At 33.3% G+C, this 27,710-nt stretch overlaps 1 protein-coding gene across 15 annotated transcripts in view; it reads left to right on the top strand.

Annotated features, from left to right (window-relative positions):
- Gphn (gephyrin) overlaps positions 1–27,710 on the top strand; it is a 343,860-nt gene that overhangs the window by 117,904 nt on the left and 198,246 nt on the right. For all 15 annotated transcript variants that reach the window (XM_041658068.1, XM_041658063.1, XM_041658065.1 and 12 more), the window contains exon 4: positions 12,796–12,888. In XM_041658068.1, coding sequence (XP_041514002.1) covers positions 12,796–12,888 — 93 coding nt within the window. The remainder of the gene's footprint in view (positions 1–12,795; positions 12,889–27,710) is intronic.

Raw genomic sequence — 27,710 nt, 5'->3', positions numbered from 1 at the left:
CTGTCCTGAAACTCTCTCTGTAAACCAGGGTGGTATCAAACTCACCAAGATCCACTTGCCTCCTCCTCCCTAGTGCTGGGATTAAAGGTGTGCACCACCATTGCCCAGCAAAATTGTTGTTAGGCACACAGCCTCTTTCCTTGTTACTTCTCACTTGACCATTCTTTGTCAGTCTTTTTTGTCTTTCTTTTCAGCTTCCTGATTTCTTGCTTCTGATGAGTGAGAGGCATTGCTTTCTTTTACTGTTATCAACTGCTTAAGAAGCAACGGGCTCTAAGATCCTGAACATCATTTTCTTAACTAAGGTCTAAAGTGTATATATTTACTTTATACCAAGAAATTACTTTTGTTCTAATGGTTTATTGTTTTGCTTTCAAATTGTGTATGTAAAATATTAGTTGAAGAGCAGATAAAAGAAGAAATAAAATCTAGGAAGGATTTTCTAAGTACTGTAAATGAAAAGAAATATATAGTCTATATATCAAAAACATTTCTCATTTTTTATTTCATGCCTGTATTACTTTCACAATTTTTTGTATTTTCAATTTGTTCATATTCAGTAGTTCATAATACTTGTTTTCATACATTTGTAAATGAACAGTATACACAAATATATAATAAATAACCCCATGGTTCAGGAAAAACATTGCAAAAAAGGAGGTAGCATATTTTTCAAATACTGCAAAGAGCTTTCAGTTACAAATTCTGTGTGTCTAAATATGCTATAGGGATGAATGGGAAATATAGATATGCTTAAATTAAAGAAAATTAAAATTCTGTCATTATTAGTTTACCTTGAAAGAATAGCTATATACAGTCTCCATGGAAAAGCAAATAACAACAAAAGGTTTAAAATCAGGAAGGAAAGAACTGTTGCATGGATAAAGTAGACTCGGATCTTTTAAAACTGTATATGAAGGCTGAAACAAATGTAATATCATATGATTTGATATTCCTAATAAGTAGGATAAATATTTAGTATATTTGTATTTAAAACATAGAAATATAAAGTTACCTAAATAGAATTAAGTTTTCTACATCTCACTTGAAATGGTGGTACACTGTTAACACTGCACACTGAAAATTACATTTGTGTATCGCAGTACCCAGAAAACCCACTAATAAAAATGTACAATATAACATATTAAATGTATTACAAATAAAGGTGGAAATCTGATAAAAGCTTAAGTGAACAATAGTAAAGCAATCAAGAAACAGTATGCAAACAGAAAGTTAATAACACAACACCAAGTTTAAACCTTTAGATTTAAACAGTTTCCTCATATAGAGTAATCCAAAATATGGCCATAATTAGATTTAGTTTGACACAATGAACTTTTTTTCAGAAATATTTATTTATTTATTTATTTATTTGCTTGTTTATTTATGCCAATCCCATTTCCCTTTCCCTCTCCTCCAGCTCCCCTCACGTTCCCTACCCCACCTCTCTTCCACTCCTCCAAGAGAGTAAAGCTTCCCCTGAGAAGTCAACTGTCCCAACATGCTTGAGGCAGGATCCAGTCCCCCTCCCCTCCACACACACTTGTGCCTTGACTGAGCAAGGTGTCTCTCCATAGAGAATGGGCTCCACAAAGTCAGTTCATGCAAACAGTTAGATCCTAGTCCCACTGCCAGTGACTCCACATACTGCCCAAGCCACACCATTGTCACCTGTATTCAGGGGGCCTACTTTGGTGCTATGCAGGTTCCCCAGTTGTCAGTCCAGAGTCAGTGAGCTCCCAGTAGCTTGGTTCAGCTGATTCTGTGAGTTCCCCTTTATAGTCTTGACCTCTTTGCTCATATTATCGCTCCTCCCTCTCTTCAGTTGTACTCCAGGAGCTGGGCCCTTTGGTTAGCTGTGGATCTTTGCATCTCCTTCCATCTGTTTCTGGAAGAGGGTTCTAGCTTCTCTGGGGTTGTGGACTGTAGGCTGGTTATCCTTTGCTTTATGTCTGATAGCCACTTATGAGTGAGTACATACTACATTTGTCTTTCTGGGTCTGGGTTACCTCACTCAGGATGTTTTCTTTCAAGTCATGTCCATTTCATGCAAATTTCAATATGTCATTGTTTTATTTACTGCTGAGTAGTACTCCATTATATAAATATACCACATTTTCTCTTTTTTAAATTTATTTCTTTAAAAGAAAGTAAACTATCTTTTCATTTTATATACCAATCCCAGTTCCCATTCCCTCACCTCCTCCTACTTCCTCCCCCCCCCCTCAACTTTACCACCCTCCATCCACTCCTCAGAGAGTAAGGCACATTACTTTGGGGAAGGTCCAACGCCCTCCCTACTATATCTAGACTGAGCAAGGTATCCATCTAAAGAGAATGGGTTCACAAAAAGTCACTACAAGCAGAGGGATAAAATCCTGGTGTTATTGCCAGTGCCCCACATTCTGCCTCAGCCATACAACTGTCACCCACATTCAGAGGGTCTAGTTTTGGCCCTATGCTAGTTCTTCCCTGCGTGGCTGGAATTGCTGAGCTCCTTCTAGCTAAGTTAAACTGTTTCAGTGGGTATCCCCATGATGGTCTTGACCTCTTTGCTCATATTCTCACTCCTCCTACTCTTCAACTAGACTTTGGGAGCTTAGCCCAGTGCTCTGCGGCAAGTCTCTGCCTCTATTTCCATCAGTTGCTGGATAAATAGCCATCATTCTGACTATTATAAAGTGGTATTGGAGTTTGTCAGGGGTTTATTTTACCATCTAATAAGATAATAATGCATTTTTATGAATATTTTCTTAATGATCCCATTATGTCATTTTCAAGAAAGTCATTTTAAAAACAATTATACAGGTTTAAACTGAAAGGTTGGAAAAAGCATACACCATATAAGCATTTATTTAAGAGAAGGTAAGCCAGATTTAGTATGTGGACATCTGTACAAATAGACTTCAAAGAAATTACTGAAGTCACAATTGGTATTCTGTTACACAGAAGGCTCAATCCACTAGAAAAACATTGGAGTTGAAAAATTATATGCATGAAAAACGGGCACATCAGTTACTGAAGTAAAATTAAACAATACACTTTTTTAAGCATTCACAATCATTTCACAAGACTTTGTCTTGTGTCACAAGACAAATCACAATCAGCATTTAAAAATATACAGTGTATAAACTTAGATCCTAGTAGAATCAACATAGAAATGAATAACAAAATAAAGGAAAATGTCAACATGTGGGCAATAAAAGACACTTTTAATAACCCATAGATCGAAGTGGATAACTCAAAGGAAAATTTAGATAATTGTAACACACAAATAAAAGCAAAAATACAATTATAAATTATGAAATCTGTACTGTAACTAAATAATGAGAAGACAGCTTATAAATTTTAGTTTTATTTTCATATATGCTTGTGTGAGAACATATTTGTTATTTCATATTTGCATGGGTGAGAACAATTTAGTTTCAGACAAAGTCTTACTAAGTTATCAAGGATGGGTTTATAATGGAGATTCTTCTGATTCAGCCTTTCTAGAAGCTGGGATGTCAGGCCTGTGCCAGCAACCTAGCTTTGAGATGTCAATCTATTATCCTAAATGCTTACATGTGAAAAAAAGAAAGGGGCCGGAGAGATGGCACAGCAGTTCAGAGTGTTCCACTCTTGAAGAGGACCTTGGTTTGGTTCATAGCACTCACATGGTAGCCAACTATTTCCAGGGGCTATGCAGCCTCTTTAGGTTTCCTCAGGTACCAGGTAAACATGTAATTCACATATATAATGCAGGCAGAGCACTCATGCTCTTAAATTTTTTTAAAAAAAAAGATAAGATCTCTTATCAGTAACCCAAGTTCCTATCTCTAGAAACAATAGAAATAGAACAAAATATATTCAAAGAAAGCAGAAATAATGAGTTAAAAACTGAAAACAGTATTAAAAAATCCATGAAATGAAGTACTTGTTCCCTAAAAATTTTGCTTGTATTGATAGATTTAATAGACTGACAAAGATAGATAGAAAAGGACAATTATTACTGCCAATAATAAAATAAGGATTACCGAAACAGAGTCTTATTCTTTTAAATGATAATTAGAGAGTCTTTAGGTCATAAGTTATATTTGTAGGAAATGCACTAATTTTTCAAAACTCACAATTTCCCAATTAAACAGCATGAAATATGAAGTAGATAATTTGTATACTCCTTTGTGTGTTAAAGAAATAAAAATATTAAAGAAAAAGTTGAACATTGGAGGTGAAAGGATACAAGGGGTCAGCAGGATAGGATAGCAGATTTAGAGAGGAAGACCAACAAAATCAATGCTTAGAAATACTATGTTGGAACTTTATACTTTGTACAGTATTTAAAATTCTTCTCAACAATTAAAGAGGAAAGTGCCTTCATCATTGGATACGTATAACCAACACAACGTAAAAACCTTTACCCTAGCTTTAAACTTTGCAACAATACACATTTGATTTAAATATATACCTATAAATATTGTCATCCAGGTTTAAAAGAACCATTAACACTTACGTCTAAGTGAAGTGTTCTTGGATTCAGCACCCAAAGTATCCACACCATGAAATTTTTGTACATTGAAGAGCATACATAATTAAATTCTTTTCTACAAAGAAAAGTCGAGAGAGAACGAACACTTAAGATGCATCCCTGAAGAAATTATTTTAAACCACATCTTAGTAAAGGGTCTTAACCAAAATAAAGAAACTTTTAAACTCTGAATTAACAAAATAGAAAGTGGGCAAAAGACGCAAAGAGATATTTCATTTAGGAGAATAGACATACCATGAATAGACACATGTAAAGTTATTGAATTTCATTAGCCGTTAGGTGAATACATATCAAAATAACAATTCAATTTCATTGCACACTTGGGAAGTGAATTTCATAAAATGATAGCACTTCTTACTGAAGAGAATGTAGATAAACGAGACACTCATACTTGTTAGGAAATAGAATTGTCGAGCCACTTCTGTATTGTGGATCATTTCCTTACAAAGTCACCTATCATGTTGCATTGTTTGTTTAAGCATTTATCCCAAGGAATGAAACCCTATGCTCATGCATAAATTCTATGTGATTTTGGTCTTTGCAAAACACGAAAACAGGAAAGTAAATGTTCTTTAATAGTTGAATAACTAAACAAAAATTTTTATATTCATACTGTGAAATATTAGTGGCATATCCAAAGGCGAAATAATGAACTACTGATGAGTGATCTTAGGATCAATCCAGATGAGTGATGGAAATCCTTGAAATGAAAAGTCTTGGAGATAGAATAGAAGAAATAGAAGAAAGAAAAATGGTTGCTGTGTATGTAAATATTAGCACAAGTGCCTAGAGAGGTGGATAAGTGGTTGGGAGCATGAATTGGTCTTGCAGAAGACCCAAGTTCATTCCCAGCACCCACATTGGACTGCTTACAACCATTTTCAACTCCAGCTCCACAGAACTCAGTGACCTCTTCAGGGCTCACCAGGCATTTGCATTCTTATGCACATACCATCACACCGATATACACAAACAAATAATTGATTTAAAAATAATTTTTAAAATAGTCAGTAAGCCCGTTTGAGTACCATATATACTCTTCTTGGCCATTTGCATATCTCCATTTGTGATATACCTGTTTTAGTCATCTTTATAAACATTAGGTTATCTGTCTTGTCCTCATTTATTAGCGGGTGTACCTAGCATGCCCTACATATATGTTCTCTGATATATGTATTGAACATATGTATTTCCACTGTCCTTCCTGTTTTTACTCTTTTAAAAGTGTCTTTGCTGAGCAATATTTCTAATTTTGATGATTTAACTCTTTAATTCTTTCCGTTACAATTAATAGGTAAATATTTCATGGTTGAATAAATGATTCTGAAAGAGTTCAATTACTAAAATGAATTAGTATAATAGATTACTAATATGAAGAGAAAATTATATTTTAGCAAGTAGTACAATTTTATACTAAGTATTTTAAGAAAGAAGAAATACTCAGAATTCTTAAGTCTGGAAGATCATCTTTGAGTATAAGAGAAAAACCTCAGTAATGTATTTTATCTTAACTTTCTTATTGATATAGTATATTATTTAAAATAATAATAGTGTGATAGCAAATATGAGTTCTATCAACTATGTTCTATTAACTGACTTCACTAACAATCTATTTCTTTCATGTGAAATTCATATTGTTAGATCAGTTATAATAATATTAGACAGAGGTGTTCTAAGTACTTTTGCAAGTAATGCCTGTTATTAAAGGAAGTTAGTAATAGTCATAATTTTTACAATAAAGTAAGCAGTACATTCAGAAAGGGGTGTTACTCAAAGAGCAGAAACAGTTACCAACTACTATTTAAACTTTTTTTTTCATTTTTTTTATTATTGAGAAAAGGAAGAAAAAAAAAACAAGTTTCCACCTCCTCCCAGCCTCCCATTTCCCTCCCCCTCCTCCCACCCTTCTCCCCCTCCTCCCACTCCTCTCCCCCTCCCTCTCCAGTCCAAAGAGTAGTCAGGGTTCCCTGCCCTGTGGTGCAAAAGCATGGCGAACAATGAGGGCTGATGAGAACCCAAGAACAATGGCAGGGGGTTTTGAACCTACATAATGTGCTGGCTTTGTGGAAGCCTAGCCAGTTTGGATGTTCACCTTCCTAGAAATGGACGGAGGGGGGAGGACCTAGGACTTACTACAGGGCAGGGAAATCTGACTGCTCTTTGGGCTGGAGAGGGAGGGGGAGAGGAGTGGGGGAAGGGGGAGAAGGGTGGGAGGAGGGGGAGAAGGGTGGGAGGAGGGGGAGGGAAATGGGAGGCTGGGAGGAGGAGGAAATTTGTTTTTTTTTTTCTTTTCTCAATAAAAAAAAAGTTAAAAAAAAAAGTTTTTAAGTCTTTGTTTTGTAAGGAAAATTTTTAGCTTTCCAGGGATGGCACTGATGACCATTGTAGTAATATGACAAACCAGTTTCAGAAAGACAAATGTGTGTTTTCTCTTATATGAAAAAGTGAAATTTATGCCCTGACAATGCTTAAGTATGCATGGGCAGCCCATATATGACGGTTCTGTTGAACTTCCATATTGGTTTTCATGGTCTAAGTTGATGAGGACGACGGACATACAGAATCTATATTTAGGAAATATAGAGAGGAGAGTATAAAAATAGAACATTACTAATGGGTAGGGAAGATAAGATAATGGAGGGAGGATGAGCAGAATCTGTGGTATATATATTATAATAAAATTCATTTTGTCAAGCAAATATATGCTAAAAAATATAAGCCCTTCTCCCAGTTTTGTATAATGACTCTGTCTAGAAATCTCCTTCAGCACTTATGTTTATATTAAAGCAGAAGTGAACCAGTGCTATCTTTTCAGTAACCCTCTTCCTTTTCCCCTGTCTGTGGGCACAATATGTATATCCCAAGCTGGCCTTGAATTTGCTGTCTCCAGCACTACTTTCAAATTTGTAATTTGCCATTGTTGGCCTCCTGAGTATTGGGTATTATAAACGTGTGCCACCACATCAAACCTGGCTTTCAAGGTTTTCACTTTGGAGAGATCATATGTGGTAAATAAATATCCTTCTAAATTAAAAACTGATAAATCATTAGTGAGTTTCATTAGTATATTTTACTATGTTTTCATTAATATGTTCTAAGTAACATTTAAAAATATATAATGACTTACTCTACTTATATATTTCTAATCCAAATATTAGATTGGTTAAATCTCTGAAAAACAGCATTATTACATTTTCTTTTTACCTTCCCTTTCTTTATTGTCCAGTTTTAGTTTATTATATGGAACATCAAAAAAAAAACCCTAATTGAACAACATCCAAGCCTTAATGTAGAGCTTAATTCTAAATCATTTCAGGAATAAAGATGAAAAATTGGAGACAGGGAAATACAAAGGCCTGTTTAAGCATGAAAGAGATTTTACAGGTGCAGAAGCAAACAGTAGGATAAATTGCTTTCTAATTAAGTTACAGATTAATAAGTGCTCTTAGGTATATAGAATTAACATATTAAAAATGGCAATCTTACCAAAAGCAGTCTACAAATTCAATGTAATGCCCATCAAAATCCCAGCAAAATTCTTCAGAATTGTGTGGTATACTTGTAATATGCTTTATACTATAATAATGAGCAAAATACTGCTTCATTTTTATAAAGACATATACTGAAGCATTGTCTGTCTTTATTTGTACAGGTATAACCATGATGGCCATAACTTGTACCAAATGTGTGATTACTGAATCAATCTTTTCTGAACTCAAAGTAGTTGCCTATTGGAAACATAAATTGGTATCAATGGTGTGGTACATATATTTTATTTTTCCAAATTTTACAAAATTGAACACATCCATCTGCCTGATTTTATTTTTTTGAGTACCCTTTGACTTACTTCCTGTAGTCATGGTGTTTGGTTGTGTAAAGAACAAGTAGGGTATTTTCTTATAATTTCATTGACTTTTTGCCACAAGATGGAAAATTTTTTATAAACATTTACTATTCGTGTGATTTTTTTTATGAATTTCTGAGTCCCCCACCACATTTCCAATCAATAATTGATCAATTTCTGCTTTACCTTGTGCTGTAGGACCTAGCAGACCCATATGGGATTGAATATGTGTTGTGTATGGGATGAATCCTATTCCTGATTATGTCTTGTAACTGAATAAGTAATAAAGTCAACTCTGCGTCATCTGGTATAAATTCAGCTGTTTCAATATGCAAAACAACTTTCTGCATATTACGAATTTGTAACTATGTGGAGAGGTTTCTTAAAATCCATTAGTACCATGAGAATAGCATATAATTCTGACTTTTGGACAGAACCATAAGGGCTTTGATCCACTTTACTTAAATTTTCTGATTTGTAACCTGCCATTCATAAAATAAAATAAAATGATTTATTTGCATTAGTATAGAATGTAGGAGCTCCAGTTATTGGTGTTTCCTATACAATTTGAGGAAGGATCTAGTTCTGTTTATAAGTTGTATTCTCTTTTGAGATAGTTGTTGTCAATCTCTCCCCCAAAAAATTACTACAAGTTCTTTGCCGGGGTTCACTTCCCATATTTTGTCAATTTTGTTATTAGTGAATGGTACTACAGTTTCTGCTTGGTCTATTCGTGCTAATTAATGAAGTCTTTATTTTTAGTTTAGAATTAAAGATTTTTTCCATATAAGTTTTAAATTTTTATTCAGTTCATTTGGAGAAAAGATCCATTCTTACATAATATCTTCTCTCTGCATTAAAATTCCTGTAGAAACTGTTTGGAGGGTAGTATGACTATAAAGCAGTTAAGCTTCAGATCCACACAATCCACATGTGCCTTCCGTAAATGAATTCTCTCAGCTACAGCTGCTAATTTCCTAGGCCTCTTTAAGTCCTTGTCAACATCTAAGGTTTTGCTTAAATTAGTCAATTCATCAGGTTTTATCCCAATAGTTTGCCATAGCTTAGAAATGTCTCCTAGCAGTCTTTGAAAGTAATTAAGAGTCTGGAATTGATCTCTCCTATTTGAATATTTTGAGGTTTAAATTTTTTAAAACCTATTTTATAGAAAAACATATAGTTATCCTCCTGGATATAGCCTAAATTATTAATAGAATCTCTGCTTTGTGTTTATTCATAAGTAATTTGTAATCCTCAATAAAGCAAAATTTTCTTTATTTTTTCAAACATTCTTTCTAAAGTGTCTATATTTATTTAAATCATCTAATGAGATTTACCCATGTAATGGTAAACTATAAATTGTGGAATTTGCTTATGTATTATTTCCATCATTATGCTATTTTGTATATGTCTATGAGTTGTATAGCTTTATCTTGAGGTAGATCATTTCTTATCTTCCTGAGTAACTGCCATACTGATTTCCATATTGACTGTACAACTTTCTGCTCAAACCAACAATAGATAAGTTATTCTCTTACTCCACGTTCTTCCCAGCATGAGCTGTTATTCATTTTATTGATCTTAGTCCTCCATCAGATGTATTATTCTTGGTTAAAAATAAAAATAAAATCTTTTCTGCATTTTGTAGTCTGTTGCTTTGTCTGAATGATGTGTCCTTTGACATGCAAACACCCCTCAGTTTCATGAAGTCCCATTTATTAATATTTGATCTGAGTGATATTTGTTCTTTTCAGAAAGTTTTTCCTGAGCAAATGAGTTCAAGACTTTTCCCACTTTGTCTTCTTCCATGTTCAGTGTATCAGGTTTTATGTTGAGGTCTTTTATTTATTTGGATTTGAATTTCCTGCAGGGTGTAAATATGAATTTATTTCCATTGTTTTACAAGTAGCCATTCAGTTTGACCAGCATCCTTTATTGAAGAAGCTATCTTTTTGCCAGTGTGCATTTCTGGCTTCTTTATCAAGGACTAGTTTTCCATCGGTTTGTGATGCCATGTCTGGGTCTTCAACTCAATTCTCTTAGTCAGCATGTCTGTTTTTGTGTCAATGCCATGCTGGTTTTATTACTGTTGCTCATTAGTACAATTTAAGTTCAGGGAAACTAATACATCCAATTTTACTATTTTATTACTCAGGATAGTTTTTTCTACTATGTGTTTATTCTAACACAGAGTATAGTCCACAGGTTGGGCCCAATTATTATTTAAGTTCTACTTTTTTTAAATAAAATTCTTTTAAAATTAATTTTGAAGAATGCAAAACTTTCCTCACCTCAAAATATTTGTTTTCCTCACCACAAAATATGTATTCATTAATGGGTAAAATATAAACATAATTGAGATTCTATCAAGTGTAGTTTGAACTCTAGTTCTTTTCATGAACCTATCAACATATTTACTTTTTCTGAATCCATAATAGAAACAAGTATGAGACTACTTTTTTGGATTTATAATTAAGGTATGAATATTTAGGTGCTAGAATTGATTTTGTCAAACAAGATTTTTATTAGCATATAGTTTTCACCTTCTTTAATGTATTGGCATAAATGAATGCAGACAGAAATTATAATAATATATACAGCTTTAATTGGGAAATAGACTTACAGAACCAGTGGTTCCAGCGGAGAACAGGAAAGCAGAAGGGGCGGCCGGGAGCGCACCCGCAATCTTTATAAGTAAAAAATATCCTCGGGGGACAAGTAAGGTGATTGGCGGGGTCTCTCCTACATCTCCCTTTTTTGTCTAAATAAGATAGAGCCAAACCAAATATAAATATATACAATAGTAACAAATAATAAATATAACAAACAATATTGAGCAAGAAACATATAACAAAAGTTTTGTTAAACATTCTATCTCAAGGAGTCTAAGTAAGGTAGAGAGTAACTACAATTATCTAATCTTTAACTCCATCAAAGATCTGAGAATGGAATTAATATTACTTAACAAACAAGAGATATCCAAAATGTGCAACAAATGACAGAGACAGCTGTCTACCTGGGCAATCACCCAAAGTCTCGTTTGCAATGTTGAGTCAACCAACTTTGGCTAAGGCCTAACATAACTGGCATACCATTATTAAAGGCAAGGAACTTTCTTAGAACTATCCTACCCTGTCTTGGCAAGATAAGACAATCCTGTTTTATCCACTTATGGATATTTTGTATCTTTGTCAATAGTTGAGGTATGGGTTTTCCTTAACCCAAAGGCCAGTTTTGCCAAGAAGACAAGCTTCCAGTGGAGTGTCTTTGGTGCTCAACGTTTTCTCAAGAGTAGAGTGGTGTCGCCAGGAGTGATTGTGTCTTGTTGACACAGAATTCTAGGTTAGATTAAAGGCCATTTTCTACAGCTCTTCGAAGAGGCTGAAGATTATATTGTCTATACTAAATATAATCTCTATGTATCTAAAAGACCTGATTAACCTAAAAATAAATATGACAAACATATAATCCTCAATACCTATTTAACTTGAAGACTAAGAGAATAAACAACTGTGCAATATATGAAGACAATAATCTTCAACTGTAAACAATGTCATTCATTACATATCAAATGTAAACAATGTTATTATATAAATAATATCAGAGGTATAAATGTACATTGTAATATGGTAAATGTATCAAGACAATATAGACAAAATTATAAGCATGCTCTTATACAAAAATAGAGGTAGGAACACTCACATTCAATATTCAATATATCAATATACAAGAAATAGTACCAGTACAATTTTCTAAAAACAGTAATTCACAAATACCAATCATCCCATCAAATCAGTTAATCGCCCCCCCCCCCCCCGCCCCCCGCTATTTTTTAAGTAGAGCATTGAGACTCAATCTCAGGGTCATGGGTTCAGGCCCCATGTTAGGCACCAAGTTTATCGGCGTAAATGAATGCAGGCAGAAATTGTAATAATTTATAAGCTTTAATTTGGAAATAGACTTACAGAACCAGAGGTTCCAGCTGAGAACAGGAAAGCAGAAAGGGTGGCCCGGGAGTGCGCCTGCAACCTTTATAAGTAAAAAATATCCTCGGGGGACCCCGCCCTACAAGTAAGGTGATTGGCTGGGTCTCTCCTACACTTTAAGCTTGAAAATATTTGAACTTGAAAAAGTAATGGTGAAAAGACCTTTAGATACGTTATTTAAGTACATAACAAACAAATTATAAATGATGCCATTTCTCATCAGTTTGGTGTTTGATTCATCGTTTTCTATCATTGAAAAAATAAATATCACAAACAGAATTATATTTTGGTCAAGTGTGAAACTTTTCAGAATTGTCCTTTAAAAAGTCTTTATTTATTTATTGTTGAAAGAATCTTGTTTCAATGCTGTTTGTGAAATGATTACTTAGAATTTTGAGCAAACAAGTAAGTTTTTCTGTGTGTTTATTATCTTTTAGGAAACTCTCATAGATTGGTGTGATGAGAAGGAACTTAATTTGATACTAACAACTGGAGGAACAGGGTTTGCACCACGAGATGTCACTCCAGAGGTAAGCCAGAATGCCTTTCTCATATTCAAGGAATAAACTAGTTATATTATTTTTTATTCTGTTTAAAATTTTCATATTACTTCTAAGAGTTTTATAAGCAAAACTATTACTTATTACTATGACAATGCAAATATTTGGTTATAGAAGAGTTTTTGAAAATATTTCCTGACTTTATTTTTATTTACCCTTGAAATTGTTGAATATGAGGAACTTTGAACTGTTCTAAAAATTAGTCCTTCATTTGCTTTTAGCAGCTACACATCAGGAGGTTATAGCAAATTTTAGCCATTTCAATTCAAAGTTGTGTCTGGTTTCTTTCTTTTTGAAGTACCTTTGTCATATGTCTCAAAGTACAGTATATAATTATTATATATTTATACTAAATTTACTCTAAATTCATGAATAGGCAACATATTTTCCATATTTTAAATGTGAATAATATTTAAATATAGAACTTAATAATCTAAATAAAAATACCTATTGTTTCTGCTATAGTAAAAAGAAAAATTAGGGAAAGAATGAAACATGAATTCAGAGAAAGGGTCTTTAATTTCTTTTTTAAAAAGCCACAGATGTCAGTCGTTACTGTGGAGTAGTGGAAAAACGTATATGACCATTATGATTTGCCTGCCGTTACCCTCAAATAAATGTTTCTCCCTCGATTTCAGCTTAATATTAACTATGTCCTTCTATTTTCAAACCAATATACTATTGTATCTACTGCTTTATAATCAGGTTTTTTCCTTCTCTTAATTTATTAAATAATTATTGTCTTCATATATTTTTAAATTTTGATCAGCATTAGATTTCACAAGAATGCATGCATAAATATAGTTTGCTAGGCCCCTCCCTCTCTTTCTAGTTGAAATATATTGGATAGATTACCAGAATTTGTTTTGCAAACAAATCTTTATGTGACATAGATGTTTCTAATCCATAGACAGTACTTGTAAATTCTGAGTACTACTGTATACTTTTTGAGAATCTAGTTTTCTAAAACAAGTACTAAAACTTTTATTGACTGTTCTCCTATTTTAGTATATTTCTTTTTATATTGTTATAATTAGTATTATAAATAAAAAACATTTTCTTTCCAAAATTATGAAGAATTGTTTTGTGGTAGTGTTAAATTAACTGCATAAATCAAAGGATCCTCTTAGGAATTTGTTTAATTTCTCTGTCCTAACTTGACATCTAACAATAGGTGGTCATTTGACCATTTTTGTTATATGAGACTAACAAGAAGTTTGCAGGGCAAACTGTCTTTGTAGAGTTGTGGTTATATTTTATTTTGTTTTCTTTGTAAAGAAACCACCTATATGAAGGTAATTGATTTTAAGAATTTGGATATTATTTAAATGATATTAAGCTTGTATAATGAGTCCATAGTTTTTGTATGATGGTTTGTTACATTCACACTAGTATATATTTTTATATCAGAAAAATAAGAAACTATAAAATTCATTCATAACCAAATAATAGTGTTATTTTTAATTATAAGGAAACAGTTTACATCTCTAAGTATCTTGTTTACTGTAACCTCATTACCTATTAATTCTTTTCCTCCTACTGACCAGCAAGGTGACCGTAGGTGGCTGGATTCATTTTCATTAGTCATACATGTGTGGAATATTTTTCTCACACTATGTAGTTCCTCAATTATTTATATGCCAGTTTCCTTTCATATCAATTACATTCGATTTTGACTTGAAGTTGTTCAGATTATCCAAATTCAAAGCTCAGAATCACAAGATTGTCTTTACATCTAATGTCATCAATAAATCTGGAATTCCCCAGATTATATATACTTTGTTTTTCTAAAAAGCCTGTGGATCCCCATACTTCTTTCCTGCCAAAAGATCATTAACTAGAATGGCATACAAAACTTACTTATTAAAGATATACAATTCAGAAGAAGCTTTATTGAAGAGAGACATAATTCAATATATAGGAAGGAATACTAAGAGAAATCCCGTGCTTTGTTCAGATATGTTACAATTACAAGACCCAAATGCATTCACCAATTTTTGTGTCATGTGAATCTTAATGATCAATGGCTTTTGTACCACTCACACTGATAGCTTTCTATGAATGAGACTGAAAGTTTCAACATTCTGGTAACTGAGTGTTTCTAATAACCAGCACTATCCAGAGGCTTTAGAGATCCTCTTTGTGAGTTAAAACCTGTGATAGATAGGAAAAGGTACTTACTCCTATTACTTAGGAGATTTCAGGAGTATGGGGATTGTGCATATTGATCCAGGATTAGTCATTTAATCACTCACTTGTTTAGTTTTCTTAAAATAAGGGAAATTGAATTATCCATTTTCCTGGGGTTCTGTGAACATTTTTAAAGATTTGTTTTATCATTTATGTGTATTGATATGTGGCAGTATGGTGCATATATGTATGTAAGTATATATATGTGTGTGTGTGTGTGCATATATATTCATGTATATAAATATTTATACATACACTTACATAAGTATACATATATTTACATGTATATATATATTTATGGAAGTATATGTGTAAGTATATGTTTATATACTTAGAAGCATATATACAAACACACAGAGACACATTCATATTAGTGTAGGTGCTCAAAGAATTTAGAAGTAGCTGTCAATCTCCTGGATCTAACATTACAGGTGATTATAAGGTACATGATGTGGGTGTTGGAACCAACCACTAAGCCATCTCTGCATCCCCAGCTTTCATTAAATTTTAAAAAAATTAACCTCAGATGTAACAGGTTTCATTATGGCATTTTCATAATACTTTGTTTTGGTTTGTCCTCTTTTATTTTGCTCCCCCCATCTCTTGTCTGCCCCCAACCCTTCTGCCTCAAGAAGTTTCCTTTGAAGTTCATGTCACATACATTCAATTGTTTTCTGTTATCATATTCCTCCATTTTCCTTTAAATCTCTCACCTTTGATACCATTTTCTGTGTTGATGAACTATATTAACACTCACTTTCACATGGAAATATGTATTTAAACTTAAGTTGTAAGTATTTGATGAAAGCCACGCCTAAAATTTTATATGAGTTTGCTTAAAATAGTTAAAAATTTTCTTTTATTGGCTATGTAAGTGCCAAGTTGTTGGGGAGGATTTTTTAAAAGATAACTACTAAACAATTAGTCTTAATAACGAATTCAGAGTCTATCTATGAAATCTTCAAAATCTTGTGAAATTGATTTTTAACTACTAAGCATTATATTTGATCCTTTCCCATATTTATGTAATTCAGGAAATTATACTATTCTAATATATTATTTTCTCTTTTTAGTATTATATGTTGATTAAGCTCTCATGACTTTTTCTGTTTCATATATCAAAAATTGAACAGTATTTTGTTCTTAAATATTATTTAGTTACATTAAAAGCAGACATGTTTGTAATCTTTTATGCATGTAGTAACTACCTATATATAGCATTAAACTTATAATCTACGTATGTACTCAGTATCTTTGTTTAAAGCAGTGATTTTTTCATTATTAATAACTTAACCTTTATTGTTTATATCACTTTATATTTTACATATATGAGAGTGCATCTGATATGAATATCTATGACAAAAGCTGTTTAAAGACTTTAGTAAATAAACATTTAAAAAAAGACTTGGCCTCCAAAACAATTTTTCATTTCCTTTATACCCTTTAGTAGATACAATTTCCATACTATTTTAAATATAAAAGCATGTTTAATAGAAATTATAATTTTAATTTTGAACGTAACTGTATAATGATTTGTTTATATATTGAGTATCGTGTGTATTTATACCCTATAGAGTAGAGGGTATTGCTAGGCACTTTTATCTATATACAACTGTAAGTAACAAATTTTTTTTAAATAGTGTAAGAGCTTACAATGATACAATTACTCATTTGACATTTACAAATAATGCACAGTTCCTCTCTATGGGACTACTATTTTGAAATTATTGTCAATTAGTTTGAGATACAAGCACAATTATTTGTCAGATATTTGTGCTATCGGGGAAGAAACATGAAGAATGAAAATTATAAATACAATCAAGGAAATAAACCAAACTTATTGCCAATTGATATGGATTATAAATGAAGTAAAATTTAATTAGCTTAGATTTCTTTCTAATTCTGTTTTAAAAGGATATGGAAATAGAAGAGTCTATAAGGTTGTTTCATGTTACAGCCTTAAGGCTATGAGTATTTATTTTCCCTAAACTATGGATTTGTTTCTACTTTTTAGCTTTGTATCATAGAATATCATTCACTTCATAACTTTATGCCTCTTACTTTCATCGTAAACGTAGAATTCTATCAAAACATATATGCTAGCATAATCACAGTCTTTAACTTTTTATCCTCATTTTAACAGGAAACTTTTATATTTATAGATGTATTTCATTTCTTTGACCTGACAGTTGGGTAATTTGTTTGCACTGTAAAACACTAAGAATTATAAAATTCTATGAACATAAGGAACCATTGTTATTTATTAGCTCTTTATGTTCATGTATTGCCTTAATCATGTATATCCAAAAATCATTATTATTTAGACTTTTCTACGCATAGTTCTGTCATGGTAGTTAGAAATCTATTCCATGAAATATCCACTTTGTTAATCAAAAATTAGTGCTATTATATAATTATTTGTTTTGTCTCGCCTTCTTGAAGTTCATAGTTTTCAGAATTTAATTATGTTTACCATAAGACAGATTTTTTACCTAATCATTAATCTTCTTTCTTACAATTCCTAAAAAACAAGAATTCAGTTAGTTATTGTAAAGAAGATAAAATTGAGTTTAGTTACTAATTACCTTTTAATGTTTCTCAATTTTTTATTCTATTTGAAAGTAAAAATTTACATTTAACAATTTCACCTAAAAATTAACACCCATTGTTTTAAAAGCAAAACATCTCTTTATAAAAGAAGCACAGCGAAACTAATGCCTTTATTCATTTGTCTTATAAAGAAAAATGTAGTCTGACATAAATCATTTGAATTATTCATTTACTTTTAGCTGCATATCAGTTTTCTCTAGAAGACATTGATTATTTGACTGCATGTATCATATATTGATACTTTAGAATATTTAACTGCAATATATATGTTATGATCCTTGAGACACACACACACTCACACTAAAAATACACATGCTGTGGATATTCTTTTATAGTTCTCTGATTTTTGTTAGTTAAAAAAAGAAATACCCATTAAGCTTAATAAAATTTAAAGCAGCTGAAATGAATTAGACTTCTAAATATGTCAGATCTCTTCTTTGTGAGTAGAATCATGTCACAATGTCAAATTGCCCACAAAGCATAATACTCAAAACCTTTATACTTGAAATATTTTAAACTAATCTGAAGATCTCTGTTTTCAGATTTGGTAGCTACATTTGAGATTATTTTAAGAAGCTATCCTGTAATTTTTATGCAATTGTTCTAAACGTAAGGACTATGTTCCCTTGCTGTATTTTTTTCTATACATGTGAAGAAACAATTTAGTGTAAGTAAAAACTTTTATATGTTGTCAGAAATGCCGGGATTTGAGTACCGGCTCTACTACTTCATGTAAAATTTGAGACAAGTTAAGCTATTTAAGGCTAAATTTTCCTTTCTACTGACTTCACTAATGTCTTTCTCTCAAAGTTTTTGTTTGTCACAGTAAATAATGAAAATAGTCATTAATAGGCTTTGTTGAGTCTGTATATGAAATAAGGATGAAAGTTGACATTTTCCTACTATTATTTTAAGACATGGGACAGAAAAATAAAAATAATCTACATGATATGAGAATTATTTGTAGCTTCTGATAACCTGCATCTCAAGGTTAAAAAGCTGTTTGTTTATTTATTGTAGCTTACTCTATTTTGTCTTAGGTCTTTAATTCCATTATTAGTTTAAGTTCCTATAACTTGGTTTGAAATGACTTCGGTGTGTGAAAAGATAGCTTTTTATCAATGGCTACCAACTAAATTAATCTATCATTGACTGTTGTATGAAAACACAAACAGGACTGGGGAAATGACTCAATCAGTGATGAACTTGCTTCGTAAGCATGAAAACTTGAGTACAGATCCCTGGCACTCATATAAAAGTTATATAAAAGATAGATACAACAGCAAATACTTATAAACCCGTCATTGGGATTGGTGGTGGTGTAGATGGTAGATCTAGGGAGCTCATTGGCCAGTAGCTCCAGGTTCAGTACCGACCTAAAAAAATGTGGTGTAGAGCAATAGAGGAAGATACCTGATGCTGACCTTGGCCTCCACACATGTCTTCAGGGGCTTGTGCACCCATATACACAAGCATACATGATGGTGATGCATATACACATGCACACAAGCACAAAGATTATGCATGATTATTACATACCATATGATGTTTTGATATATGGCTCTTACATTGGCAGAAACAGTAGAAGCCGTCTTTATTGGTAGAGTCTCAAATTAATTTTGAAAAACAGAAGTTTTTGAAAAAATAGTTCTATTTCAGAACTCAAACATATGTATGAGCTTCCACACTGCTAATAACTTCACTCCTTGATTTTATTAAACTTTACAAATAGTTATGAAACACCTTGAGCTTTGCTGAGCTTAGTGCTAAAGTATATAGTTACATGATAAATCATAACAATATAAATCTGATACCAAAAATATGCTACCAATTCAAGCCAAAGGATTTTCTTTTACAAAACACTTGAGTATTTTATAATTTAAAATGGTAGAAATCAGTTTCAAATATGGAGAGAGGAAGGTATTACTGATGGTAATAAGAAAATTTAAATTTATGAGGACTGTTAATATGAATATAAATTTCAAATCTTCCTGCGTAGAGCAGAGGACATAACATTGTGTATAAGAATGAATACTCTAGATTTAATGTGTGTTTTAGAATGCTTACGGGAGGACAATGTAGAAATAACAAAAAGTAATCGTCGTAATTGAGAGATTGCTTAGAAACAACAACTTATAAATACATTATCTCCAAATAAGACATTAAGATCATACCTCCAAAACCTAAAATGTCTCTTTGGAGTTAGAGAGTTTGCCTGGTTGGTAAAGTTCCTGCTTTATAAAGCAGGGCAGTCTAAGTTCAGATTTCTAGAACCCCATAAAGAGTGGGGCATGATGATGCACACTTGTAATCCTAGTCTGTTCAGGCACAAACAGGAGACTCTCTAGAGCATGCAGATCAAATTGTCTTCCTAAATCAGCAAGGTCAAGATTCAGCAAGAGGTCCTGTCTTGTTAGATAAGGTGGAGAGCAGTAGGGACAAACACGGGACATTGAACTTCATGCACACATGCAAATACCATAAATGTACATACAACATGGGCCCGATCTAATTTCACATTTCTCAAGTATGTATCAACAAACAAGTCAAATTGTTTATTTTTGAGAAATATTTTTACACCCTCATTTTTAAAGTGGGAGGCATTGTGTGTGATCATAATTCAGAAGTAACGTGCTTGCCTACCATGATGAAGGCCTTAGACATTGAGTTCTGACAATGGGGGAGCCTGGAGAGAGGAACAAAAGAACAAAGGCAGGAAAAAAAGAAGCATCCTGATTTAGTCTGCCAGTCTAGTAACTGTCCTCACCATTATTTGTGCAAAAACTGCTGATAAGTACATTTCAATTTTGTTGATTTCTTTGTGAATCTCAGTCAATACCTTCAAGAATCAAGACAATCAATAAATACTGATTTTCCTTAGTCTTCTATATTTACCATTTTTTGTAAAATTGCTGTTTGTAATTATGAAGAAATCACAGTATCAGAGTTTTAGGAAACAAAAGACCTTCGGGTTTAAATCCTGAACATGTTCATTTTATCATTCCCCATCTTTTGCCTGAAGATCTGAATCAGTATTTCTTCATGAACTTTCATTGGTGGAAGATTCCTTATTGATTGAAAACCCAAACATATTAAGATAAGTTGACCACATTATGACTTACCTACTTGTTATTGTGCTGCTTTTGGCTATGCATAAGAAAAAATTAGTTTTGTATAACTGTATAGGTCGAGGAATACAACATTTTCTCCCGTCTTCAACTTTTTTTAAAATTACCTTTTCATTAATCTTTCCGACCAGCCACAAACTTTCTCTGATTTGATGCCCTTTCCTCAGCCTATTCTTCAAAAAGAAAAGCCCAATTAAAAAATAAGGCCAGCGGAAAAATTAATTACCTTTAATTCTATGCCTTTAAAGGCATAGAAGCACTTAAATGTGCTAATTATAGTTGAGTTTCCAGTTAAAGCCATCAAAATGAAAGTCTTCTATACAACTTAACAACATTAAAGATGGAAAAATACATTATGTCTAGACAGTATCTTCCAAAACTAATAGAAACACTGCACCTATAATTTCGCAGCAGGTGTGGTTCTCTTCACAAGACCTGTACAAGGTGAAGCTAATTAACATTATAGCATAGTTTAGGGAGGGATTCATGGGCCTCAACCCTTATCTAAGTTGGTGGCTTCTGAGAGAAGGGAACTAGTTTTCTTTAAGGGTATGCACCTTGATAAATTGGCCATGTTGTCCTAGTGAATGGGAAACATCTAGAAGAATATAGACAAAACAAATTGGATTTGCTGAGTTATTGAATTTAATAAAGAAAGAGACTTAAAGTTGGGAAGGACAGGAGGAAGAGGTGATGGTAGATTTGGGAGGAATTAAAGGGACAAGTTGAGAGTGAATATGATCAAAATAACTGGTTAATACATATAATTTAAGACAAAAATAGGCATTCCCTCTTACATCAGAATTTGGAAAATGAGGTAATCTCAATCATTTTATATGTAAACAGTTCACAAATAAAATATCTTCAGCTTTCTTTTCTTTTTTGATTTTTGCGGTTTTTTTTTGTTTTGTTTTGTTTTTTTTGTGAGACAGGGTTTCTCTGTTGCTTAGACCAGGCTGTCTTTGAACTCACAGAGATCCACCTGCCTCTGCCTCCTAAGTGCTAGAATTAAAGGCGTGCACCACCACAACCTGACATTCTCAGTTTTCTTAAATATATGTTTTATTGGCATACCTTTTCCTTGGAAGAATGTGTTCTAAGATTTCATAATGCCCTCCTAGGGAAGAGAGATCATACAAGTATGGAATACTTGCTTTCTAATTGACATTCTTCCTAGAATTGTAGTGTTGCCCTTGTAGCTATTTTTAAGGCAATGTGGACAAAACAGTGTTTTTTGAATTTAAGTCAGAACCACATTTTACTAGTATGTGACTTTATGCAGTTTATGCAAAATATACTTTTTGTACCTAGTTTTCTTATGTTCATTATGAACTCTGAGTGTTTAACCCGTAGAATAATTATGTGAGGTAGTATAAATAAGCTGTTTTTCATTCATTATTTGTTAATATAAAAAAGAACACCTTGATTTATTTAGCTCACAGTGTAAAAGACTGAAAGTAAAGGTTTGGTAGCTTTATTGGTCTTGCCTCTAATGTGGGTCTAATAATGGATAGAATCATAACAGGAATGTAAATGAGATTAAGAGTTCATATTGCCGGGCAGAAAGCAATTCTTTCTCATATTTGGTTTCTAGCCATAATTAAAGGACATTGGGCTTATAATTCATGTTCCTAGAGAAGCTATATAAGAAGGTGAATCCAAAGACAAACATATAGTCATCCTCCTGAATATTAACCTTCATCAGGCGATGAAATGAGACAGAGACAGAGACCCACATTGGAGCACTGGACAGAAATCTCAAGGTCCAAATCAGGAGCAGAAGGAGAGGGAGCACGAGCAAGGAATTCAGGACCGCGAGGGGTACACCCACACACTGAGACAATGGGGATGTTCTTTCGGGAACTCACCAAGGCCAGCTGGCCTGGGTCTGAAAAAGCATGGGATAAAACCGGACTAGCTGAACATAGCGGACAATGAGGAATACTGAGAACTCAAGAACAAGGGCAGTGGGTTTTTGATCCTACTGCACGTACTGACTTTGGGGTAGCCTAGGCATTTTGGATGCTCACCTTACTAGACCTGGATAGAGGTGGGCGGTTCTTGGGCTTCCCACAGGTCAGGGAACCCTGATTGCTCTTTGAGCTTATGAGGGAGGGGGACTTGATCGGGGGAGGGGGAGGGAAATGGGAGGCTGTGGCGGGAAGGAGGCAGAAATCCTTAAATAAATAAATAAATTTAAAAAAAAAAGAAAGCAATTCAAGCTTATGAAACAACACAACCTGAAGAGATCTTAAAGGACAAACACGGGCTTTTCAGTTCTCCTTTGAGGGCAGTAAGACCCATAGTCTTAAGTACCCCACCCACTAGTTTCTACTTTTTAAAAGTTTCATATCATAACCCAGTATCATCCCAGTAATGAAAAGCCTCTAACATGTGAACTCTTGGGAGAAGAAATCATATCCAAACCACAGCTAGCTCCCCAAGTAGTATTTGCCTCACTCTGTTCCCATGCTATCTTAGGACTCTTGAACTAAATCAATCAGTCTTCCTGCTTTAACCTCCCAAATATCTGGGATTGCAGACATGTATAATAACTATGCCTACTTTCCTTTTAATATTATCTGCACTATCAACAGAGCTTTAGCTTGAAACATAAGTGAATAATGGTTCGTTAAATATTGAAAAGACTTCCCTGAAGAGGAAAAAGAAAAGCTGAGCATGCTAAACACGAAAGTGTAGTTGTAGAAGAGGCAAAGGAAACAACAGAGTGGACCTGCTACATGCTCATTTTATCTTGAATTTATTGGAGTGTACAAATGGATGACATTATTTTCCAGCTAACACTTGTACATATGTGTGTGATGTTTTTTTTCTTTTGGCTTTTTGAGGGGCCCACCACCCAGCTCCCAAATAAAGCACACGTAGAACCTTAGCTTTGCTGATTTCTTGCCAGCCTTTCTTAACTTAAATCATCCTATTTTTTCCCTCTTGGGTTTTTTTCTTTTCTTACTTTTATATGTTTTCCTTTCCTACATACTCCATGGCTGTCTGTGTTGCTGTGTGACTGGCCCCAGTCCTCCTCTCCTTGTTCTCTCCTTACTCCTCTTCCAGATTTCTCCTATTTATCTTCTCTGCCAATCCCACCTATCCTTGCTCCTGCCTCGGTATTGGCAGTTGACCTGTTTATTAGGACCATCAGGTGTTTTAGACAGGCAAAGAATCACAGCTTCACAGAGTCAAACAAATGCAGCATAAACAAAAGTCACACACCTTAAAATAATATTCCCCAACACACACGTATTGTTATAAAAGAATAGATGTTAGAATAACAGAATAGTCTCACAAGATGATGTTAATATAATTAAAAACAAAATAGCAATATGCATTTGGTTGATATTAACACTAAACACAGATTTAGCTAGAGACATAGTCTTACTATAAGACTTGAGAATATTCCTTTCAGTCTGATTATAGACCGAAATCAATAATGTAAATTAACCTATATTCGATATCATCTATAACTATAAAATATAATATTGGTCTAACACAAACTATTATAGTTTCAACAAATATATACACACATATATTACCACGAACTTAAAATAGTATCACTTTTTTAACGTGACAGCATTATTTATGATTTTATGTTATTATATGATATAGACCTGATAGGAATTGATAAAATGATTCAGAGACAAATTATTTGGGATGATTCTAATAATTATGTCAGTGTTATTTCCTCATAATAGAACATAGCAAAAGCATACCTGCTATTAAATATGAAAGAGTGTCTGGAGAAATGATTCAGGGGTTAAGATCGTGCAAAGGACCCGTGTTTATTTCTTTTCATATTGGGTCAATCGCAGCCGCCTGTGACTACAACTCCCAGATTATCAGATACCTCTGGCCTCTGTGAGCACCTGCACTCTTGTGCACAGACACACATCCATACATATAACTCAAAGTAAAATAAATATGTATGAAATGAAAGAATTAGCCAATATGCTGGAATTTTCAATTTCAAATATTATTAATAGCACACAGGTAGGAATTGTCAGAAGGGATATGTTCCTTCAAAGGATGCTTAGAAGAAAGCAAAATAATGTATGAAAGTTTACTGTTACCTGTTTAACTTCACTGGGAAAGTTTGATCAAATATAAAAATAAAAATGCAGAAGAAGCAGTTAAGAATTCTAAGAGGTTTAATTTACATAAAAAATAATTTTCCAAGAATGAAGAGACTGTAGTGATGGTTGTCACTAAGACAATTTTGTTGTCTACCCCTCATATTCTTCACTTCTTTCCATCAGTTTGCAGCAAATAACATAATATTCTTGTATGTAACAATCCTCAGGATTGGACTTTATGGAGAAAAAAGATAGGCCACTACTAAGAAGTGGTTCTGTACAGAATTTTTCAAAGAGTAGAATTATTTGTCATGAAGTTTAAATATTTGAGCTAGGAGAAATAGGTTCCAAAAAATCTAAATTATACGAAAACTGTTGTTAGATTTAGTATTCTTATAATGTATAATTTTTACTGTAATGTATCTCTTACTTGCTATTCAGGACTCCATTTTACACATAGCCTTTTTGTATGTTGCTGAATAATAACTCCACTGGTGATGTTTAAATATTCACATCATACACATTATTCTTAAACAGGATAGTCAGGAGTTTGGACAATTATGTGACAGTCGTGAAACTGTTCATAGTTCCTGTTTCCTTTTTTCATTTACTGCCTTGCCATTTTTAAAGCTTACTAATACTGTGCATCATTAAGGTGGGATTCTTTTTTGTGGAAGATGAATATCACTGTCAGAAATAAGTACTATTTAGAAGAGTGAGAGACAGCTTTTATCTAATATTCAAAGCAAATTCTCGTATAAACACTCCTTCCCTCTGAGGTGCATCACTGATAACATTAACAATTTGTCATAGCTTTATTCTGATTATGTTTTATCCTTTATCTTATGAATATAAATTATCTTTGGATATCATACTTACTTCTTAAGACACAGATGGCAAAGCATTTCCAGAAACTATATAGTTTATGTCACCCAATTCTGACATCCCTGTAGCACAAAAGCAGCTATAGGTATAATAAATGATTGAAAATTCCCAAATCTAATATAAGAGATATTTATCCAGGTACAAGAGGCAGGCAGAACACCAAATAGACCAGACCAGAAAAGAAAACCCCATGTTACATAATAATCAAAATACTAAATGTACAGAACAACAATTAAAAAAAGGATATTGAAAACTTTAGCAGAGTAAGGTCAAGTCACATATAAAGGCTGACATATCAGAACTGATGTTCTACACATCCTGAAAGAGCACAGATGCCAGCCCAAGCTACTGTACCAAGAAAGGTTATCAGTCATAAGAAAAGGAGAAAGAAACATTTTACATAATAAAAACAAGTTTAAGGAATTTGTTACCACTAAGCTACCTTTACAGAGAGTACTGAAAGGAAACTTTGGGTCAGAAAAGGAGGTTAAATGTGCCCCAGATGGCACAAGAAATAAACAAACAAATAATTTGAGAATATGTAATCAGTAGAGGTTTACAAGTGATTGATTGAGGATGACTATATTTTATAAAATTGTTGTAATCACTAAAGTTTAACCTTCATATACAGTTTTTACCTTAAAGGTTATTTTATTATTTTGTTTGAATCATTTTAAAATGTAAAGATGATTCTCAGATTGCCAGTAATCTGAGAAAACATACAATAGGCAGAGTCTGGTTTCTAGGCTGTAATTTACTAACCTCATGTTAGAGATCTCCTACCCTTTGGTACTAGTATCTTATCTGCTAACCTACAAACTCAAATTATGTGTGAGCTTTCAGAATACTCTGAGACTTTAAGAAAAAGAATCCTGTTGGGCAGTGGTGGCACACACCTTTAATACCAGTACTTGTAAGTCAGAGGCAAACAGATCTCTGTGAGTTCCAGGACAGCCAGGGCTGTTACTCATAGGAACCCTGTCTCTAAAAATCAACGAAAAAGAATACTCCCAAGAAATTTAGCTTCCTCAACTTGAGTGTATAATATATATGTGCTTTTCATGATGTTAAAGATACAGAGGAGAATTTCCCTATGATGGGTCAGTGAAGTGGCTTACAGGGGAAAGGCACATACCACTAAGCCTGAGGAGTTTTATTTAAACCCGTGTGGTGGAAGAAGAGAGCTGGCTTCAGAAAGTTGTCCTCTGACTTCCATTTTATTCTGCAGCTCATGTGTGCACACACTACCCCCAGCATGCATACAGCATAAATAAATCCATTTTAATGTTTGTTAAAGGTCTCCATTAAATTTATCATGAAGATACAAAAGTTTACAATAAATTTATAAAACGTCTTATATAGAGACTCTTAAAGATGAAGCATAAACCTAAGAAAATAAGTAATGCACTATATTAGTGATAAATTCTATGGATCAAAATACACCCAGGAAGGATGATTAATAGTCTAGGCAGGAAAAATCAATGTAATTAAAATAGGCCATTCTTTAAGGAAGATGACATTTAAGCAATGACCTAAAGGAATAAATAGGAATAAATCATGTAGAATTATTATGTCCCTTTAGTGTGATAGAGTAGAGGTATAGGGTGACTGGCTTATATTTTAATAGGAAACTAGTTGGGAGGCAATTAATATAGTGTAGGTGAAAACAAAGAGAGTCACTTAGATCAGAAGAAGGAGGGGGGGAGGAAAGGAAAATTAGAGGTTTGGAGAGGAGAGGAAGGGAGGGAGAGGATGGCAGGAGACAGGAAAAGTTCGTTTCGAGGCCAAGATTTCACTGTTTAACCCTGGCTATCCATAAGTGCATGATTCTCCTGCCTTAGCCTCTCAGGTACTAGAATTAAAGGCTTTGGCCACCATGCCTAGCTAGTTG

Source organism: Microtus oregoni, unplaced genomic scaffold (genome assembly GCF_018167655.1).
Source record: "Microtus oregoni isolate MIOR12 unplaced genomic scaffold, Mior012 000009F_ref0000495, whole genome shotgun sequence".
Classification (NCBI taxonomy): Eukaryota; Metazoa; Chordata; class Mammalia; order Rodentia; family Cricetidae; genus Microtus; species Microtus oregoni.
This window is presented reverse-complemented; position numbering and strand designations above follow the sequence as displayed.